General features: G+C 45.6%; 1 protein-coding gene across 1 annotated transcript in view; it reads left to right on the top strand.

Moving 5' to 3' along the window:
• Nucleotides 1–20,905, top strand: part of LOC141808616 (uncharacterized) — a 29,330-nt gene extending 8,425 nt beyond the window's left edge. The window contains exons 7-20 of the mRNA XM_074695283.1: nt 795–1,008; nt 1,088–1,189; nt 1,279–1,388; nt 1,532–1,730; nt 1,855–1,940; nt 2,010–10,004; nt 11,877–12,090; nt 12,285–12,386; nt 12,476–12,585; nt 12,729–12,927; nt 13,140–13,225; nt 13,306–17,539; nt 18,137–20,808; nt 20,894–20,905. Coding sequence (XP_074551384.1) covers nt 795–1,008; nt 1,088–1,189; nt 1,279–1,388; nt 1,532–1,730; nt 1,855–1,940; nt 2,010–10,004; nt 11,877–12,090; nt 12,285–12,386; nt 12,476–12,585; nt 12,729–12,927; nt 13,140–13,225; nt 13,306–17,539; nt 18,137–20,808; nt 20,894–20,905 — 16,335 coding nt within the window. The remainder of the gene's footprint in view (nt 1–794; nt 1,009–1,087; nt 1,190–1,278; nt 1,389–1,531; nt 1,731–1,854; nt 1,941–2,009; nt 10,005–11,876; nt 12,091–12,284; nt 12,387–12,475; nt 12,586–12,728; nt 12,928–13,139; nt 13,226–13,305; nt 17,540–18,136; nt 20,809–20,893) is intronic.
• The last annotated feature ends 1,337 nt before the right edge of the window (nt 20,906–22,242 follow it).

The following is a 22,242-nucleotide window of genomic DNA, read 5'->3' as shown; positions in this document are numbered from 1 at the left end:
ACTGCACTGTCTTCATGAATGTTTTAACTTATCTGATGTCTTTGAAAACATTTTATACTTCTTTATGCCCGCCTGCTTTGGGGTTTCTTAGCTTTATCACACTACAAGATATATTTGAATCCCATATAAAGTTTCACCTTGTATCATTAGATTATTTAAGTTTTCACAGCTAACGTCACTGAGGAAAGACTCCAAAATGAGAAGAAGAGTTTAAGGGAATTTGTGGGCAATTTTTTTTTTGTCAAAAAGATGAGAAGTGAAAAAGAAAGTGGCCCATGACTATTCTCAACCAGGTAAGATGGTTAAACAGCAGTGGTCTGATGTTGTGGGTATTTCTAAACATTTAACTTTACTAAGCATTGTGTAAATGCATCAGTGTTATACTTTATTGATAAACTTGAAAGATGATCACAAAAAGTGAAAATGAATACAACAATGAATCATTCCTTCAATTTATTACACAGTCTGGTCTTTAGCGCCCTCTAGCGATTGAAGAGAAGAGCCCATGGCATGGGGACAACAGACCATCTCCTTTTCAAGCACTTTCTTAGAAGTTTTCCAAAGAAAGCTCCTCACTTTGGGAAAGTGTAAATATCCGATTGGTTTAATCTAAATCCAAAAATGAGAAACAAGTTCAAACTGCTGAAGTTCAGAGCCCTGAGCCAACCTTTTACACGGAAACACACCTGTGCAGCTTGTGGAGCTAATCAACTGAGCATAATGGCGCAGCTGTGCAGTTGCTCCTGTTTCTCAGTCGGGATCTCAGGTCTCGTCTGGCGGCAAAGAGGAGCTGAATGGACCGGAATTATGTCCGAGTTTCGGGACTGATGACTTGGGTTTGGATTTTAACACTAGCCCAGCTCAACAGTGCGGCAAGCTACCGGTACCCACATGGACATTTGACTGACCAGGACGAGCTTTATGACCCCTGTGATGGACTGTCTGATGCTCCTGAGAGAGCCAGGACCAGCAGGACTTACTCTGCGTCAGTATGGACATTTCTGCATGGTGAGAACATGTATGATTGTTTTGTTGATGGGCTTCAAAGGCCCTGGGTTTGATAACTATGTCTGTTTGTTTTGTCCAGTCGTGGGAACTTCAGATTACAACCAGCCACAGTATCAGTGCATCAATGGAACCCTTTCCCTGCGCTTTTCACTCATCAGATACTCAAATCTGCGTCTGGAAGGTGTGTAAAACTTCCCCCTTAGCTGTTTATTTTGATGCTTTAAGAAAGTGAACATCAGTTCTTGTTATTGGCTCCTATGTTCTCCACAGATGGGGTGGGGTTGTTGTCGCTTGCTAACAAGTGTCACAGTTCCATTGAGCTGTATAGGTGGTGGTTACTGGTGAGGCTTCCCTATACTGGCTGCCAGAAAGCAATGCAGGTAAAACATGTATTCATTTATTCGTCCAAAGTACCAGGAATTGATCACATGAGCATTGCAATGAGGACTGTCGCCTCCTTACATGGGGCGCCTGCTCCTCTTTTCCTTTGAGATGACTCCTCAAGTCAAATTTGTATTCCCAGATTGGAGATAAGATGGTTTACCGCCCCCTGAAACTGCACTATTTTGATCATCTGCTGCAGAGGAATATGACGGGCACAGCCCGCTGTGACCTGGCAGAAATGACAACACAAAGAGCGTCAGCGCTGGTGACTTGTAGAGAAAGACATGTCACTGTGAAGCTGCCTCTTGACACTACATTGAGGAAGGTGAAGCCACTTGGTAAGAATTGGAGAATATAAAAATTTTACATGACCAGATCATTAGATGTATAAGAACATGAATGATTGCTATTGGCACACTAAGCTAAAATATATCTCTTAGTATATGTTTCTGTGCTTTTCAGATTTTTTCAACAATGAAGAATACTTAACAAGACAAAGGAAGACCCCTGATGCTTTGGTTGTGGATATATTAAAGTTACCTCACATGGTAAGCAAGGTGCAAGATATGCTAAAATTCTCTGAATATCAAAACAAACGACATGCAATTTGTTTACAGGACTCTGGCTTTGAACTGGTTTTTCTTGAATCATCTGGGAAACTTTGCACAATGTTGGCAGTTTGTTGTCAAAAAAACCCAAGACATCATCAAAAGAGAGCTCTGCAGGAACTTGATGATTTTGACTTGTGGGGCTTTGAGGAAATTCCAGAAGAACCATTTGATCCGGACACAACACCAACAACAGCAACACCATCAGCAACTGACACAGTTGATGAAAGTGACAGTACAGATGACGAGAGTGATTATACAGCTGATGATAGTGATTATGATGCAGCTTTTTACACCTTTTGGGGACTGGAGGAAATTCCTGAAGAGCCTTATGTTGGAGTAGACATAGAAATTACACCAACCACTGCTTCCCCAACTAATGCAACAACAGTATCAGGAAACATTACAACTGCAACTCCCCTTGTAAATACCACCATAGCAAATACAACAGTAAGAACAAATATTACCACCACAACAACCACAGTTGCTCCTGCAACAACTGTGACAAATGCAACTACGGCTGCCGCTGCAACAACAGTAACTACTGCTACCACAGCTGCTCAGGCAACAACCCAGACAACTACAACCACAGCTGCTCAGGCAACAACCAAAACTACTGCAACTACAGCTGCCCCTGCAACCACAGTGACTACTGCAACCACAGCTGCTCAGGCAACAACCCAGACAACTACAACCACAGCTGCCCCTGCAACAACCAAAACAACAGGAACAACAGCTGCCCCTGCAACAACTGTAACAACTGTAACAACAGCTGCTCAAGCAACAACCGAGACAACTACAACCACAGCTGCCCCTGCAACAACTGTAACAACTGTAACAACAGCTGCTCAAGCAACAACCGAGACAACTACAACCACAGCTGCCCCTGCAACAACCAAACCTACTACAACCACAACTGCTCAGGCATCAACCAAAACTACAGCAACTACAGCTGCTCAAGCAACAACAAAAACTACTACAACCACAGCTGCCCCTGCAACAACCAAAACAACAGCAACAACAGCTGCCCCTGCAACAACCAAAACTACAGCAACCACAGCTGCTCAGGCAACAACAAAAACTACTACAACCACAGCTGCTCCTGCAACAACCAAAACAACAGCAACAACAGCTGCCCCTGCAACAACTGTAACAACTGTAACAACAACTGCTCAGGCAACACCCAAGACAACTACAACTACAGCTGCTCAGGCAACAACCAAAACTACTACAACCACAGCTGCCCCTGCAACAACCAAAACTACAGCAACTACAGCTGCTCAGGCAACAAGCAAAACTACAGCAACCACAGCTGCTGAGGCAACAACCAAAACAACTGCAACCACAGCTGCCCCTGCAACCACAGTAACTACAGCAACCACAGCTGCTCAGGCGACAACTAAAACTACAACAACCACAGCTGCCCCTGCAACAACCAAAACTACAGCAACCACAGCTGCTCAAGCAACAACCAAAACAACTGCAACCACAGCTGCTCAGGCGACAACTAAAACTACAACAACCACAGCTGCCCCTGCAACAACCAAAACTACAGCAACCACAACTGCTCAGGCAACAACCAAAACAACTACATCTACAGCTGCCCCTGCAACCACAGTAACTACAGCAACCACAGCTGCTCAGGCAACAACCAAAACTACAACAACCACAGCTGCCCCTGCAACAACTGTAACTACTCTAACAACAGCTGCCCAGGCAACAACCAAAACTACAGCAACCACTGCTTTCACAGCAACAACAAAAACTACAGCAACCACAGCTGCTCAGGCAACAACAAAAACTACTGCAACTACTGCTTCTCCTACAACAACAGTTACCACTGCAACCACAGCTGCCCCTACAACAACTAAAACTACAGCAACCCCTGCTGCCCCTTCAACAACAGTAACTACAGCAACCACAGCTGCCCCTACAACATCAGGAACAAATGCAACCACAGCTGCCCCTACAACAACCAAAACTACAGCAACCACAGCTGCCCCTACAACAACAGAAACTACAGCAACCACAGCTGCCCCTACAACAACCAAAACTACAGCAACCACAGCTGCCCCTACAACAACAGTAACCACTGCAACCACAGCTGCCCCTTCAACTACCAAAATTACAGCAACCACAGCTGCCCCTTCAACAACCAAAACTTCTGCAACCACAGCTGCCCCTACAACAACAGTAACTACTGCAACCACAGCTGCCCCTATTACAACCAAGACTACAGCAACCACTACTTCCCCTTCAACAACCAAAACAACTGCAACCACAGCTGCCCCTACAACAACAGTAACCACTGCAACCACAGCTCCTACAACAACAGTAACTACAGCAACTACAGCTGCCCCTACAACAACCAAAACTACAGCAACCACAGCTGCCCCTACAACAACAGCCAAAACTTCAACACCAGATGCTTCCTTTAAAACAACAGCTGAGTCTTTCCCAGCCACAACAACAACATCATCAACCACAACAGATACCTCCCAAACAACAACCACTGTTCTACCTTCTACAATCACAGCTGTAGAGGCATCCTCTACAACAACACAACCTGCTATAGCAACTTCAACAATGTGGCCTACCTCTACATCTACATCAACAGTTTCCCCCACAACTACAACACAAGTTTTTCCAACCACAACAACAACTTCTTTAACAACCACAGCAGAGGACCCACTAACCAGAACCACCGTTTCTCCTTACACAACAGTTGAATCCTCCTTTGTTACAACAGCTCTAACTCAGTCCTCTTCTACTGCCCCTTCAACAACAACAAAGGTCATCCACACCACAGTGACAAGCTCTACTATGGCACAGACATCTTCCATCATGCAATCCCATTCCACCCCAACCACAGCTGGAGTGTCTTCAACTACATTTCCAACCACATCAACAACAATAGCTGTCCCTCTGACAAAAACAACAGGGATATCCCCAACCACAAGCACAACTTCATCAGTAACAACAGATGCCTCATCAACAACAACCACACATCCTCATTCTATGACCACAGAAGTCTCCTCAACAACAAATTATCCAACTCAACCCCATTCAACATCTGTCCGCTCAACTACCACAGAGGGCCTCCAAACCACAGTGACAAGCTCCACTACTGCACACACTTCTTCTACAATGACAACAGGGATATCCCCAACCACTAGGACAACTTCATCAACAACCACAAAAGATTCCTTACCAAGTTCAACTATGCTTACTTATTCCTCAACAACAGAAGGCTCCACAACCACAAGTTATCCAACTCAACCCAATACCACTCCTGTCCCCTCTACCACCACACACACTTCTTCAACAATGACAACCCATGCCCCCTCAACAACACCCTGGGTGTCCCCAACCACAACATCAGCTTTATCAACCACAGCAGCTACCCCTCAGACTGCAACTACTGGATTGTCCTCGACTACAGTAACAACTCCTTTAGCAACCACAACAGATTCCCTGTTAACCACAACCATAGTTCCTAATTCAACAACAACAGAGGCAACCTCTACCACACCACCTCTTACTCAATCCTTCTCAAGTTTTGCCCCCTCATCCACTACAGAGATCATCCAAACCCCAGTGACACCTGTGACCATAGCACAGACATCTTCCATCACGCCTTACCATGCCTCCTCAACCACAGCCGGAATGTCTTCAACCACAGCTGGAGGGTACTCAACCACAGCTAGAATGTCCTTAACCACAAATTCAACCACATCAACAGCAGGAACAGCTGTCCCTCTGACAAAAACAATAGGGATGTCCCCAACCCCAAGCACAACTTCATTGGTTACTTCAAGATATGCCTCATCCACAACAGTTGCCTTATCAACAACAACCCTGCCTTCTCATTCCACAACCACAGAAGACTCCTCAACAACAAAATATGAATCTCAACTCTTTTCAACATCTTTCCCCTCAACCACCACAGAGGGCCTCACAACCACAGTGACAAGCTCCACAATGGCAGACACTTCCTCAACAATGACAACAGGGATTTTCCCAACCACAAGCACAACTTCATCAAGAACCACAATGGATGCTTTACCAACTACAACCACACTTCCTTATTCTACAACCATAGAAGGCTCCTCAACCACAAGTTATCCGACTCAACCCTATTCAATTTCTGTCCCCTCAACCACCAAAGAGGGCATCAAGACCACAATGACGAGGTCAACTATGGCACACACTTCATCAACCATGGCCTCCCAATCCACCTTGACCCCACCCTGGGTTTCTGTAACCCAAACATTAGCTTCTTCAACAACAGCAGCAGCCACCCCTCAGACCACAACTGAATTCACCTCGACTTCAATAACAGCTCGTCTAATAACCTCAACAGATTTCCCATTTACCACAGCCACAGCTCCTTATTCTACAACAAAAGAAGGCTCCTCAACCACAAGTTATCCAACTCAACCCAATACCACTTCTGTCCCATCTACCACCACTGAGGGTATCCAAACCACAATGACAAGGTCCCCGATGGCACACACTTCTTCAACAATAACAACCAATGCCACCTCAACAACACCCTGGGTGTCCTCAACTCCAACATCAGTGTCATTAACCAAGGCAGCGATCCCTCATACTGCAACAACTGGATTTTTCTCAAGTACAATAACGACTCCTTTAACAACCACAACAGATAACCTGTTAACCAGAACCACAGTTCCTCATTCTACAACAACAGCTGGAGTGTCCTCTACCACACAACCTGTAAGTCAATCCTTCTCCAGTTTTTCCCCCTCATCTACTACAGAAGTCACCCAAACCTCAGTGACACCTGTGGCCAAAGCACGAGTATCTTCGACCATGCCTTTCCATGCAACCTCAACTACAGAAAAGGTTTCCTTAACGGCAGCTGGAATGTCCTCAACCATGGGTAGCAAGTCCTCAACCACTATTCAAACTCCATCAACAACAAGGATTTCCCCAAGCACAACTTCATCACTAACCACGACAAATGCCTTACCAACACTTCCTTATTCTACAACAACAGTGGGCTCCACTACCACAAGTTATCCAACTCAACCCTATTCAATTTTTGTCCCCTCAATCGCCACCTCAACAACACCCTGGATGTCCCCAACCCCAACATCTGCCTCAACAAACTCAGCAGCCACCCCTCAGACCACAACATCTGGATTCTCCTTGACTACAATAACAACTCCTGTAACAACCACAATGGATTCCCTGTCAACCACAACCGCAGCTCCTCATTCTACAACAACAAAGGCAACATCTACCACACCAAATCTTACTCAGTCCTCCTACAGTTTTGCCCCCTCATCCATGACAGCAGTCATCCAATCCAAGGTGACCCCTGTGACCATAGCACGGGCATCTTCCATTACGCCTTCCTATGCGACCTCAACCAAAGCTGAAATGTCCTCAACCAAACCTGGGATGCCCTCAGCCACAGCTGGAATGTCCTCAACCACAATTCCAACCACTTCAACAACAGCAGTACCTGACTTTTTGACAAAAACAACAGGGATATCCCCAACCATGAGCACAACTTTAAAAGTAACAACAACAGATGGCCCCTCACCAACAACCACACTTCGACGTTCTACATCAGAAGGCTCCTCAACCACAGTTTATCCAACTCAATCATATTCAGTTTTTCTCCCCTCAACAACCACAAAGGGGGAAAAGACCACAATGACAAGGTCAGCTATGGGCCAAACTTCATTAACCATGATGACCAATTCCACCTCAACAACACCCTGGGTGTCCCCAACTCCTGCATCAGCATCATCAACAACGGCAGCTACTCCCAAGTTTGCAACAAATGGATTCTCCTCCAGTGCAAAAACAACCCCTTTAACAACCACAAAAGATCCTCTGTTAACCACAACTGCAGTTCATTATTCTACAACAGCAGAGGAAACCTCTACCACACAACCTCCTACTCAGTCCTCCAGTTTTGCCCCCTCAACAACAACAGAAGTCATCCAAAACACAGTGACCCCTGTGACCATAACACAGACTTCTTCCATCATGCCTTCCCATGCCATCTCAACCACAGCTGGAGTGTCCTCAACCACAATTTCAACCACATCAACGACAAAAATACCTATCCCTTTGACAAAAACAACATGGATATCCCCAACCATAAGCACAACTTCAAAAGTAACAACAACAGATGCCTCATCGGCAAAAACCACACTTCGACATTCTACAACAGGAAACTCCTCAACCACAGGTTATCCAACTCAATCCCATTCAACATCTGTCCACTCAACTACCACGGAGGGCCTCCAAACCACAGTGACAAGCTCCACTATGGCACACACTTCTTCTACAATGACAACAGGGATGTCCCCAACCACTAGGACAACTTCATCCACAACCACAAAAGATTCCTTACCAAGTTCAACCAGGCTTCCTTATTCTACAACAACAGAAGACTCCCCAACCACAAGTTATCCAACTCAACCCAATACCACTTCTGTCCCATCTACCACCACTGAAGGTCTCCAAACCACAATGACAAGGTCCACTGTGGCACACACTTCTTCAACAATGACAACCCATGCCACCTCAACAACACCCCGGGTGTCCCAAGCCACAACACCAGCTTCATCAACCACAGCAGCCACCTCGCAGACTGCAACATCTGGATTCTCCTCCAGTACAAAAACAACCCCTTCAACCACAACCACAGTTCCTCAATCTTCGACAACAGAGGGAACCTCCACCACACCACCTCTTACTCAATCCTTCTCCAGTTTTGCCCCCTCATCCACAACAGCAGTCATCCAAACCAAGGTGACCCCTGTGACCATAGCACAGACATCTTCCATCATGCCTTCCCATGCTGTCTCAGCTACTGCTGGAGTGTCCTCAACCACAGCTGGAGTGTCCTCAACCACAGTTCCAACCACATCAACAACAGCTGTCACTTTGACAAAAACGACAGGTACATACCCAACTGCAAGCAGGACTGCATTAATAACCCCAAAGGTTCCCCCAGCAATGACAACCACACTTCCCAATTCTTCAACAAGGGAAGGGTCCTCAACCACCAGTAATCCAACTCAATCCTATTCAACATCTGTCCCCTCAACCACTACTGAAGGCATCAAAAGCACAGTTTCAAGCTCCGCTAAGGCGCAGACCTTTTCAACCATGACCACCCATGCCACCTCAACCACACCCTGGGTGTCACCAACTTCAGCAGCCACCCCTTTGACCACAACAACTGGACTTGCTTCGACTACAATATCAACTTTATCATTAACAACAACAGAGACCCAACCATCAACCTCAACTCCAGGTGCAACTTTGTCAGCAACTGTTTCCTCTTCCCGAACAACAGATGCCCCCTCCATTACTACCACAAATTTGGGCATTTCAACCAGCACTCCCTCCACCATGTCAGTTATCACCTCGTCTTCAGTAAATGTGACCCCTTCAAGAGCAACAGATATCCCCTCTACCACAACAGCACTGGCCTCAACCGCATCTACCAGCAACCCATCTACCCAAACAACGGGCAGCCCATCAACTACAATTACCAGCTACCTCCCTACCACCACAACCAGCGCACCCTCTACTACAACAGCCAACTCCTTTTCAACCACAACAAGTAATTCTCCAACGACCACTACAGCAGACACCCACTCTACCACAGCAACAGGTGCACCATCAACCAGCGCCCCTTCTACTACAACAATCAGCTCCTTTCTAACCACAACAACTGATTCATCCCCCACCCCAACAGCCAGCCCCTCATCAACCATGACACTGGAGGCTCCCTCTACCACAACCACAACCACAGTGGCTCTCTCCTCCACCACGACTAATGCTCACAAGACCACTACCAGTGTGCCCCAGACCACAACCACCACCATGAGCAGTGGGCTCCCAACTTCTACCAATGTGCCCCTCACCACAACCAGTGCTCCCTTCACAACCACAACTGACAGCTTATCAACCACCAAGGGTTTTTCCTCGTCCTCCTCCACGTTAGAAGTCTCTTCGACAACTATTTGAAAATGAAGGACAAGCAGCAACTTTTTCAACTGTAAAATAAAAAATAAAAAAATACAGAATCTATTGACGTAAATGAATTTCCACTTTTCCTTTTTTATTGAATGTTTTTAAATATCTTTGCACAATACACACCACAATAATTCTAATCAAATCTTGCAGCAGTATTTTAATCACTTTTGTGGTCTGAGTCGCTCTTGACCATAGGATATAGTTGAGACCTAATGCATCACTATTTATAATATCCAGTGCTGTAAGCTGTATGCATTTAGGACCACTCAGTCATGCAGTCATTTTATAAGTAATGGTTTAGTTTTTAGTGTGCTGTGTCTTCAAGCAAATTAATTTCTTTAGTATCTTGAAGGGGTCAAATACAAATTGCACTTTCCTGCAAAATGTAACTGAAGTTGCTGAGGCAGTGACAAGTTTTTAATTGAGGTCTTTCTACACACTTAGCTTTGTATACACCGTCAAATTTTACAACATATATAGGCATTTTAACATGGGAGTTAAATATCTGTTTTAATTCAATGTGTGGAGCATTAAAGTTTACAAAAGTTGTGGATTGTCTTTATCAACTTGCTGCCAAAGGCTCCCTTAGGGGGGCATTTTCTAAGCTTTAAATTTATTCAGGAGGCTTTTCTCCCTCCAGCGTTCTCCACAACTGATGCTGTGGATTTGACAGTGATAGAATAGAATAGAACAGAATAGAATAGAATAGAATAGAATAGAATAGAATAGAATAGAAGACTTAATTGTCCATTGGTTTAAAACACAGTGGAAAATTGCCTTTGGCATCATGATCGCCAGCCACCACAACAATAAAAACACAGCAGTAAAGCTCACAACACTAAAAACACACAAGTCCGTAAGTACATAAATAAATAGATAAATAATCCACAACAATTCCACCACGCACATAGGTTACCTGAGACACAGCTCATAGTTCATTCAAGATTGTTTGGTTTAAAATGTTCACTGCAGAGGGCACAAATCTTGATGGGCAGCTTGACAGCCTCACAGATATGTATTGTCACTGTCCACCAGTGGCTAGCAGCGGTACAGATAAAGAGGGTTAACTAGGACAGATACCAAAATGTGACAAACTTGGAAGAAAAATAATATTTAAAGTTATGAAATAAAACCATAGTGTACAATTGAGGAGAAAATGTTCATTCTATTTATTTTAGAGGAGCATCTGGCCCTGACAGAGAAATGGACAAATGTAGTTGATGACCCATGCATTAGGCCAAGGGGCACTCCAAAATAATTATGGATTTAAAAATATCAAACTTGTTGCAAATGTTTTTTTTTTTTTTTAGAAAAATATTTTTTTTTCCTTTTTTTGTTACATTTTTATCAGCTTCACATTTTATTTGTAAATTACAAGACAATGACAAAGCGTGGGGGAAAAAATAGTCAGTCCATTTATGGTTGAATAGCGCCCTCTGGTGACGAAAGAAAAGTATCCATAGCAGCCAAAACGACAGCCCTGACTCCTGTTGATGCACTTTCCATAACTGAACCTCACCCAGCGGAGATCCAGCTGTAGGACACCCACAAATGATGGATACATGAAGCTATGGATGCACAGAGTGCAAGCGTGCATTAAGGTATTTTGTTTTAAAGGAAGCTCCTCACTTTGGGAAAGTGAAAATATCTGATTGGTTTAATCTGCACCCACAAATAGAAGTTCAAACTGCTGAAGTTCAGAGCCCTGAGCCAACCTTTTACACGGAAACACACCTGCGCAGCTTGTGGAGCTAATCAACTGAGCATAATGGCGCAGCTGTGCAGTTGCTCCTGTTTCTCAGTCGGGATCTCAGGTCTCGTCTGGCGGCAAAGAGGAGCTGAATGGACCGGAACTATGTCCGAGTTTCGGTACTGTTGGCCTGGGTTTGGATTTTAACACTAGCCCAGCTCAACAGTGCGGCAAGCTACCGGTACCCACATGGACATTTGACTGACCAGGACGAGCTTTATGACCTCGGTGTTGGACCGTCTGATGCTCCTGAGAGAGCCAGGACCAGCAGGACTTACTCTGCATCAGTATGGACATTTCTGCATGGTGAGAACATGTATGATTATTCTGTTTATGGGCTCCAAATGCTTACCTGACCCTGGGTTTAATAACATCACATTGATGAATTATCTGGATTAGAGATTATAACTTCTGCACCAGTCTGTACATAGACTTTTATTTTTGAATGGATGTGGAGGGAAGAAACACCAACCATGATGTTGTCTCTTTGTGTTGTCCAGTCGTGGGAACTTCAGATTACAACCAGCCACAGTATCAGTGCATCAATGGAACCCTTTCCCTGCGCTTTTCACTCATCAGATACTCAAATCTGCGTCTGGAAGGTGTGTAAAACTTTCCCCTTGGCTGTTTGTTTTGATGCTTTAAGAAAGTGAACATCAGTTCTTGTTATTGGCTCATATGTTCTCCACAGATGGGGTGGGGTTGTTGTCGCTGGCTAACAAGTGTCACAGTTCCATTGAGCTGTATAGGTGGTGGTTACTGGTGAAGCTTCCCTATACTGGCTGCCAGAAAGCAATGCAGGTAAAACATGTATTCATTTATTCGTCCAAAGTACCAGGAATTGATCACATGAGCATTGCAATGAAGACTGTCGCCTCTTTACATGGGGCGCCTGCTCCTCTTTTCCTTTGAGATGACTCCTCAAGTCAAATTTGTATTCCCAGATTGGAGATAAGATGGTTTACCGCCCCCTGAAACTGCACTATTTTGATCATCTGCTGCAGAGGAATATGACGGGCACAGCCCGCTGTGACCTGGCAGAAATGACAACACAAAGAGCGTCAGCGCTGGTGACTTGTAGAGACAGACATGTTACTGTGAAGCTGCCTCTTGACACTACATTGAGGAAGGTGAAGCCACTTGGTAAGAATTGGAGAATATAAAAATTTTACATGACCAGATAATTGGATGTAAAGAACAAGAATAACTGCTGCTAGCACACTCAGCTAAGTTCACCATAACAGTTAAAAAATGTTTTCATACTGACAGCTTATTATTCAGAGAAATGCTTTTATTTTATTCATTTTTTTGTAGGTGCAAAATATATCTTAGCATATGTTTCTGCCTTTTTTCAGATTTTTTCAACAATCAGGGATACTCTGCAAGACAAAGGAAGACCCCTGATGCTTTGGTTGTGGAGATATTAAAGTTACCTCACATGGTAAGCTGGACACAAGATATGTTGGAATGCATAATTCTGAAGCTAAATATCAAAACAAACAACATGTAGTTTGTTTACAGGACTCTGGCTTTGAACTGGTTTTTCTTGACTCTTCTGGGAAGCTTTGCACAATGCTGGCAGTTTGTTGCCAAAAGAACGTGAGACAAAAAAGAGCTCTGCAGGACCTTGATGATTTTGACTTGTGGGGCTTTGAGGAAATTCCAGAAGAACCATTTGATCCGGACACAACACCAACAACAGCAACACCATCAGCAACTGACACAGATAGTGAAAGTGACAGTACAGATGATGAGAGTATTGATACAGATAACGAGAGCGATTATACACCTGATGACATCGATTATGATGCAGAATTTTATACTTTGTGGGGACTGGAAGAAATTCCTGAAGAGCCTTATGTTGGAGTAGACGTAGAAATAACACCAACAACTGGTTCCCCAACTAATGCAACAACATCATCTGGAAACATTACAACAACAACTCCTCTTGTAAATACCACTAATACAGCAACAACAGCGGCTGCAACATTGGCAACCACAGCTACCATCCAAAACACAACAGTAGCAGCTGCCCCTGCAACAACCGTTACTATAGCAACCACAGCTGCATCTGCAACAATTGCGACGACTGCAACAACAGCTGCACCTGCTACAACTGTAACTACTGCTACAACTGTAACTGAAGCAACAACAGCTGCCCCTGCAACTACTGTAACTACAGCAACAACAGCTGCTCAGGCAACTACAGTCACTACAGCAACCACTGCTGCTCCTGTAACAACTAAAACTACAGCAACCACAGTTGCTCCTGTAACAACTGTGACTACGGCAACAACAGCTGCCCCTGCAACTACTGTGACTACAGTAACCACAGCTGCCCCTGTAACAACTAAAACAACAGCAACAACAGCTGCCCCTGCAACTACTGTGACAACTGCAACAACAGCTGCCCCTGCTACTACTGTGACTACAGTAACAACAGCTGCTCAGGCCACTTCCAAAACTACAGCAACCACAGCTGCCCCTGCAACTACTAAAACTACAGCAACCACTGCTGCCCCTGCAACTACTAAAACTACTGCAACCACAGCTGCCCCTGCAACTACTGTGACCACTGCAACCACAGCTGCCCCTGCAACTACTGTGACTGCTGTAACCACTGCTGCCCCTGCAACTACTAAAACTACAGCAACCACTGCTGCCCCTGCAACTACTAAAACTACTGCAACCACAGCTGCCCCTGCAACTACTGTGACCACTTCAACCACAGCTGCCCCTGCAACTACTGCTTCTTCTGCAACCACAGTTGCTCCTGTAACAACTATGACTACAGCAACAACAGCTGCCCCTGCAACTACTGTGACAACCGCAACCACAGCTGCCCCTGCAACTACTGTGACTACTGCAACCACAGCTGCCCCCGCAACTACTGTGACTACTGCAACCACTGCTGCCCCTGCTACAACTGTGACTACTGCAACTTCTGCTGCCCCTGTTACTACAGTGACTACTGCTACCACAGCTACTTCTGCAACTACTGTGACTACTGCAACCACAGCTGCCCCTGCAACTACTGTGACTACCACGACCACAGCTGCCCCTGCAACTACCGTGACTACTGCAACCACAGCTGCACCTGCGACTACTGTGACTACTGCAACCACAGCTGCCCCTGTAACAACTAAAACTACAGCAACCACAGTTGCTCCTGTAACAACTGTGACTACAGCAACAACAGCTGCCCCTGCAACTACTGTGACTACTGCAACCACAGCTGCCCCTGCTACTGCTGTGACTACTGCAACCACAGCTGCCCCTGCAACTACTGTGACTACTGCAACCACAGCTGCCCCTCTAACAACTAAAACTACAGCAACAACAGTTGCTCCTGTAACAACTGTGACAACTGCAACCACAGCTGCCCCTGCTACTACTATAACGACTAAAACCACAGCTGCCTCTGCAACAACTGTTACTACAGCAACCACAGCTGCCCCTGCAACTACTGTGACTACTGCAACTTCTGCTGCCCCTGTTACTACAGTGACCACTGCAACCACAGCCTCCCCTGCAACTACTGTGACTACTGCAATCACAGCTGCGCCTGCAACTTCAGTGACTACTGCAACCACAGCCTCCCCTGTAACTACAGTGACTTCTGCAACCACAGCTACTTCTGCAACTAGTTTGACCACTGAAACCACAGCTGCCCCTACAACTACTGTGACTACTGCAACCAGTCCTGCCCCTGCAACTACTAAAACTACAGCAACCACAGCTGCCCCTGCAACTGCTGTGATCACTGCAACCACTCCTGCAACTTTTAAAACTACTGCAACCACAGCTGCCCCTGCAACTACTGTGACCACCGCAACCACAGCAGCCCCTGCAACTACTGTGACTATTGCAACCACAGCTGCCCCTGCAACTACTGTGACTACTGCAACTACAGCTGCCCCTGCTACTCCTGTGACTACTGCAACCACAGCTGCCCCTGCTTCTACTATAACTACTAAAACCACAGCTGCCTCTGCAACAACTGTTACTACTGAAACCACAGCTGCCCCAGCAACTACTGTTACTACTGTAACCACTGCTGCCCCTGCAACAACTGCTTCTTCTGCAACCACAGCTGCCCCTGCAACTACTGTGACTACAGCAACCACAGCTGCGCCTGCAACTACTGTGACAACTGCAACCACAGCTGCCCCTGTGACTAATGTGACTACTGCAACCACAGCTGCTCCTGTAACAACTAAAACTACAGCAACCACAGTTGCCCCTGCTACTGCTGTGACTACAGCAACAACAGCTGCCCCTGCAACAACCGTTTCTACAGCAACCACAGCTGCCCCTGCAACTACTGTTACTACTGCAACTACAACTTCCCCTGCAACTACAGTGACCACTGCAACAACAGCCTCCCCTGCAACTACTGTGACTACTGCTACCACACCTGCCTCTGCAGCTACTGTGACCACTGCAACCACAGCCTCCCCTGCAACTACTGTAACTACTGCTACCACAGCCTCCCCTGTAACTACAGGGACTTCTGCAACCACAGCTACCTCTGCAACTACTGTGACTACTGAAACCACAGCTGCGCCTGCAAATACTGTGACAACTGCAACCGCAGTTGCCCCTACAACTACTGTGACTACTGCAACCACTCCTGCCCCTGCTACTACTGTGACTACTGCAACCACAGCTCCCCCAACAACAACTGTGACTACTGCAACCACAGCTGTCCCTGAAACAACTGTGATAACTGCAACCACAGCTGCCCCTGTGACCACTGCAACCACAGCTGCCCCTGTGACCACTGCAACCACAGCTGCCCCTGTGACCACTGCAACCACAGCTGCCCCTGCTACTACTAAAACTACTGCAACCACAGCTGCCCCTGTTACTACTAAAACTACTGCAACCACTGCTGCACCTGCAACAACAGTGACTACTGCTACCACAGCTGTCTCTGCTACTACTGTAACTACTGCAACCACAGCTACCCCTACAACTACTGTGAAAAATGCAACCACAGCTGCCCCTGTTACTACTGTGACTACTGCAACCACTGCTGCCCCAACAACTACTGTGACTACTGCAACCACAGCTGCCTCCGAAACAACCGTGATAACTGCAACCACAGCTGCCCATGTGACTTCTGCAACCAAAGCTGCACCTGCAACAACAGTGACTACTGCTACCACAGCTGTCCGTGCTACTACTGTGACCACTACAACAACAGCTGCCCCTGCTACTGCTGTGACTACTGCTACCACAGCCTCCCCTGTAACTACAGTGACTTCTGCAACCACAGCTGCCCCTGCTACCGCTGTGACTACTGCTACCACAGCCTCCCCTGTAACTACAGTGACTTCTGCAACCACAGCTGCCCCTGCTACTGCTGTGACTACTGCTACCACAGCCTCCCCTGTAACTACAGTGACTTCTGCAACCACAGCTGCCCCTGCTACTACTGTTACTACTGTAACCACTGCTGCCCCTGCAACAACTGCTTCTTCTGCAACCACAGCTGCCCCTGCAACTACTGTGACTACTGCAACCACAGTTGCCCCTGTGACTTCTGCAACCACAGCCTCCCCTGCAACAACAGGGACAACTGCAACCACAGCTGCCCCCTCTTCTACTGTGACTGCTGCAACAACATCTGCAACATCTACTATTATGAAAACTGCAACCACAGCAGCTCCTTCGGCAAATGTGACTTCAGCAACCACAGCTGCCACAACTTCCCCTTTGACCACAGCAATTAGTGCTGCATCAACCACAGTGCTTCTCTCTACCACAATAGAAAGTCCTACTACAACACCTCTGTTTAAACCATCTTCGACTTTTGCCCCTTCAACCACAACAGAAGATACCACTACAACAAGGACAGTGACTTCCTTCGCAACAAATGCCCAGACTTCGTCTGCTGAATTAAAAGATCCTACATCAACAGCACAAGGTACTTCCACAACCACAACACAAGCAACATCCTCAACAACTGGAGCTTCACCTTTCACAACTCCTTTGGCTCAAACAACTTCAAATGTTGCCTCATCAACCACAACAAAAGATATACAAACCACAGTGACCCCCTCAACTATGGCACTGACTTCAACTACCATGACAACACATGCCACCTCAAGCACATCATTATTGACATCAAGAACAGGAGCCCCTTTGACCACAACAATTGGTGCTTCATCAACCACAGTGCCTCATTCTACCACAACAGAAAGCTCTTCTACAACACCACTGTTTCAACCCTCTTCAACCATTGTCCCTTCAACCACAACAGAAGATAGCAGAACAACAAGGACAGTGACCCCCTTCACAACAACAGAGGAGACTTCTTCTTCTCCACTAGCCCATACAACATCAACATTACCAGGAACCTTTTCAACCTCAATGCTTGCCACATCCTCGACAATAGAAGCTTTACCCACAATTACTTTGGCTCAAACAACTTCTACTCCAGTGGCCCATACAACATTTACAACACCAGGCACTTTCACATCCACAATGCTTGCAACATCCTCAGCAACAGGAGATTCACATTCAACCACTCCATTTGCTCAAACAACTTCAAATGTTGCCTCATCAACCACAACAGAAGATACCAAAACCACAGTGACCCCTTCAACAATGGCACTGACTTCATCAACCATGACAACACATGCCACCTCAAGCACATCATTATTGACATCAAGAACAGTAGCCCCTTTGACCACGACAATTGGTGCTTCATCAACCACAGTGCCTCATTCTACCACAACAGAAAGCTCTTCTACAACACCACTGTTTCAACCCTCTTCAACTTTTGTCCCTTCAACTACAGAAGAACATACCAGAACTACAAGAACAGTGACCCCTTTTACAACAACAAAGGAGACTTCTTCTTCTCCACTAGCCCATACAACATCAACACTACCAGGAACCTTTTCAACCTCAATGCTTGCCACATCCTCAACAATAGAAGCTTTACCCACAACTACTTTGGCTCAAACAACTTCAAATGTTGCCTCATCAACCACAACGGAAGATATCAAAACCACAGTGACCCCCTCAACTATGGCACTGACTTCAACATCAGTGACAACTAATGCTACCTCAAGCACAACATCATTAACATCCCCATTAACATCAACAACAGGAGCCCCTTGGACCACAACAATTGGTGCTTCATCAAGTACAGTGCCTCATTCTACCACAACAGAAAGCTCTACAACAACACCTCTGGTTCAACCATCTTCAACAATTGCAACTTCCACCACAACAGAAGATAAAAGAACATCAATGACAGTGACCCCCTTCACAACAACAGAGGTGACGTCTTATACTCCACCCATTCTAGCCCATTCAACATCTACAACGCCAGGAACCTTTTCAACCTCAATGATTGCAACATCCTCAACAACAGGAGATTCACCTTCCACAACTCCTTGGGCTCAAACAACTTCAAATGTTGCCTCATCTACCATGACAACTACCATGACAATACATTCCACCTCTAGCACATCATCATTCAAATCAACATCAGGAGTCCCTTTGACGACAAAAATTGGTGCTTCATCGAGTACAGTGCCTCATTCTACTACAACAGAAGATAATGGAACAACAAGGACAGTGGCTGCCTTCACAATGAAAGCCAAGACTTCATCAGCTCAATTTACAGATGCCACATCAACAACACCAGGCACTTTCACAACCACAGCACAAGCAACATACTCAAAAACTGAAGCTTCACCTTCCACAACTTCACTGGCTCAAACAACTCCAAATGTTGCCTCTTTGACCACAACAGAAGATATGAAAACCCCAGTGACCCCCCCTTCTATGGCACTGACCTCTACTACCATGATAAAACATGTCACCTCAGGCATGGCCCAATCAAAATTAACATCAGGAGCCCTTTTGACAATAACAATTGGTGCTTCATCAAGTACAGTGCCTTATTCAACCACAACAGACAGCTCTAACACAACACGACTGTTACAATCATTTTTAACCATTGGCCCCTCAACCACGAAAGAAGATCCCAGAACAACAAGGACAGTTACCCCCTTCACAAAAACAGTCACCTTTACGACCATGACGCTTGCAAACTCCTCAACAACTGAAGCTTTATCTTCCACAACTCCATTGGCTCAAGCAACTTCAAATGTTGCCTTTAAAACCACTGCAGGAGATATCAAAACCACAGTGCACCCCTCAACAATGGCAACTACATTATCAACCGTGACAACAAATGCCACCTCAAGAACATCATCATTTACATCAACAACAGGAGCCCCTTTGACCGCAACAATTGGTGCTTCATTGACTACAACTTCTGAACTATCCACAATGAAAAGGTCCACCACAACACCTCTGTTTCAATCATCTTCAACCATTGCCCCCTCAACCACTCCAGAAGATACCAGATCAGCAAGGACAGTGACCCCTTTCACAACAACACAGGAGACTTCTTCTTCTCCACTCGCCCATCCTACATCCAAATTACCAGGCACCTTTACAACCACAACCAAAGCAGCATCCGCAGCAACTGGAGCTTCACATTCAACAACTACACTAGCTCCAAAAACTTCAAATGTTTCCTTATCAACCACAACAGAAGATATCAAATCCACAATGCCCCCTTTACCTGTGGCACCAACTTTATCAACCATGACAACACATGCCATCTCCAGCACAGTGCCATTAACCCTAACATTAGGAGCCCCTTGGACCGAAACAATTGGTGCTTTATCAACAACAACACTTGAACTATCCACAATGAAAAGGTCTACCAAAACACCTCTGGTTCAACAATCTTCAACCATTCCCTCCTCAACCACAACAGAAGATACCAGATCAGCAAGGACAGTGACCCTCTTTACAACAACAGAAGAGACTTCTACTCCAAAACCCCATACCTCATCAACATTTCCAGGCACCTTCACAACATCCAAAGCAACATCTTCAAAAACTGAAACTTCACATTCAACGACCACACTGGCTCAAACAACTTCAAATGTTGCCTCATCAACTACAAAAGGAGATATCAAATCCACAGTGGCCCCCTCAACTATGGCACCGACTTTATCAGTCATAACAACACATGCCACATCAAGCACATCATCATTAACACCAACAACAGGAGCCCCTTTGACCACAAAAATTGGTTCTTCATCAACCAATGTGCTTCATTCTACCACAACAAAAAGCTCTACTACAACCCCATTGATGCAACCATCTCTAACTATTGCCCCCTCAACAGCAACAGAAGATACCAGATCTCCAAGGACTGTGACCCCCTTAACAACAACAGAGGAGACTTCAACTCCACTTGCCCATACTTCATCAACATTACCAGGCAGCTTCCCAACCACAACCCAAGCAGCATCCTCAACAACTGAGGCTTCACCTTCCAAAAGACCACTGGCTCAACCAACTCCAAATGTTGCCTCTTCAACTACAGAAGAAGAAACCAAGACCACAGTGGGCCCCTCAACTAAAGGACAAACTTCATCAATCTTTACAAAATCAGCCACCTCTAGAATAGTGCCATTGACCCCAACAACAGGAGCCCCTTTGTCAGCAACAATTGGTGCTATATCAACTACAGTGCCTAAACCATCTACTCTAGAAAGGTCAAATGCAACACCTCTGGTTCAAAGTTCTTCAACCATTGACCCCTCAACCACAACAGAATATGCCAAAACTACAAGCAAAGTAACCCCCTTTACAAGAACAGGAGAGACTTCTACTTCACTGGCCCATACCTCATCAACATTTGCAGGCACCTTTACAACCACAACCCAAGCAACATCCTCAACAACTGGAGCTTCACATTCAACCACTTCACTGGCTCAAACAACTTCAAATGTTGCCTCATCAACCACAACAGGAGATAACAAATCCACATTGACCCATTTAACTTTGGTACCGACATTATCAACCATGACAACACATGCCACCTCCAGCACAGTGCCATTAACCCTAACAACAGAAGCCCCTTTGACCACAACAAATGGTGCTTCATCAACCACAGTGCCTGAGTCATCCACAACAAAAAGCTCTACTACAACCCCATTGATGCGACCATCTAAAACCATTTCCCCTTCAACCATAACAGAATATACCAAAACTAAAAGAACAAAGACCCCCTTAACAACAACAGAGGAGACTCCTACTCCACTAGCCCATACTTCATCAATATTACCAAGCAACTTCACAACCACAACCCAAGCCACATCCTCAACAACTGGAGCTTCAACTTCAACAAGACCACTGGCTCAACCAACTCCAAATGTTGCCTTTTCCACTACAGGAGAAGAATCCAAAACCACAGTGGCTCCCTCAATTATGGCACTGACTTCATCAACAATGACAACACATGCCACTTCTAGCATGTTGCCATTGACCCTTATATCAGGAGCCCCTTTGACAGCAACAATTGGTGCTTCATCAACTACAGTGCCTCAACCATCTACAATAGAAAGGACT

This window comes from Halichoeres trimaculatus, unplaced genomic scaffold, assembly GCF_033239565.1.
Source record: "Halichoeres trimaculatus isolate MK-OKI-2021-1 unplaced genomic scaffold, fHalTri1.1 fHalTri1_scaffold_19, whole genome shotgun sequence".
Classification (NCBI taxonomy): Eukaryota; Metazoa; Chordata; class Actinopteri; order Labriformes; family Labridae; genus Halichoeres; species Halichoeres trimaculatus.
Note: the sequence above shows the minus strand (reverse complement) of the source record. Positions and strands in the feature narration are given on the sequence as shown.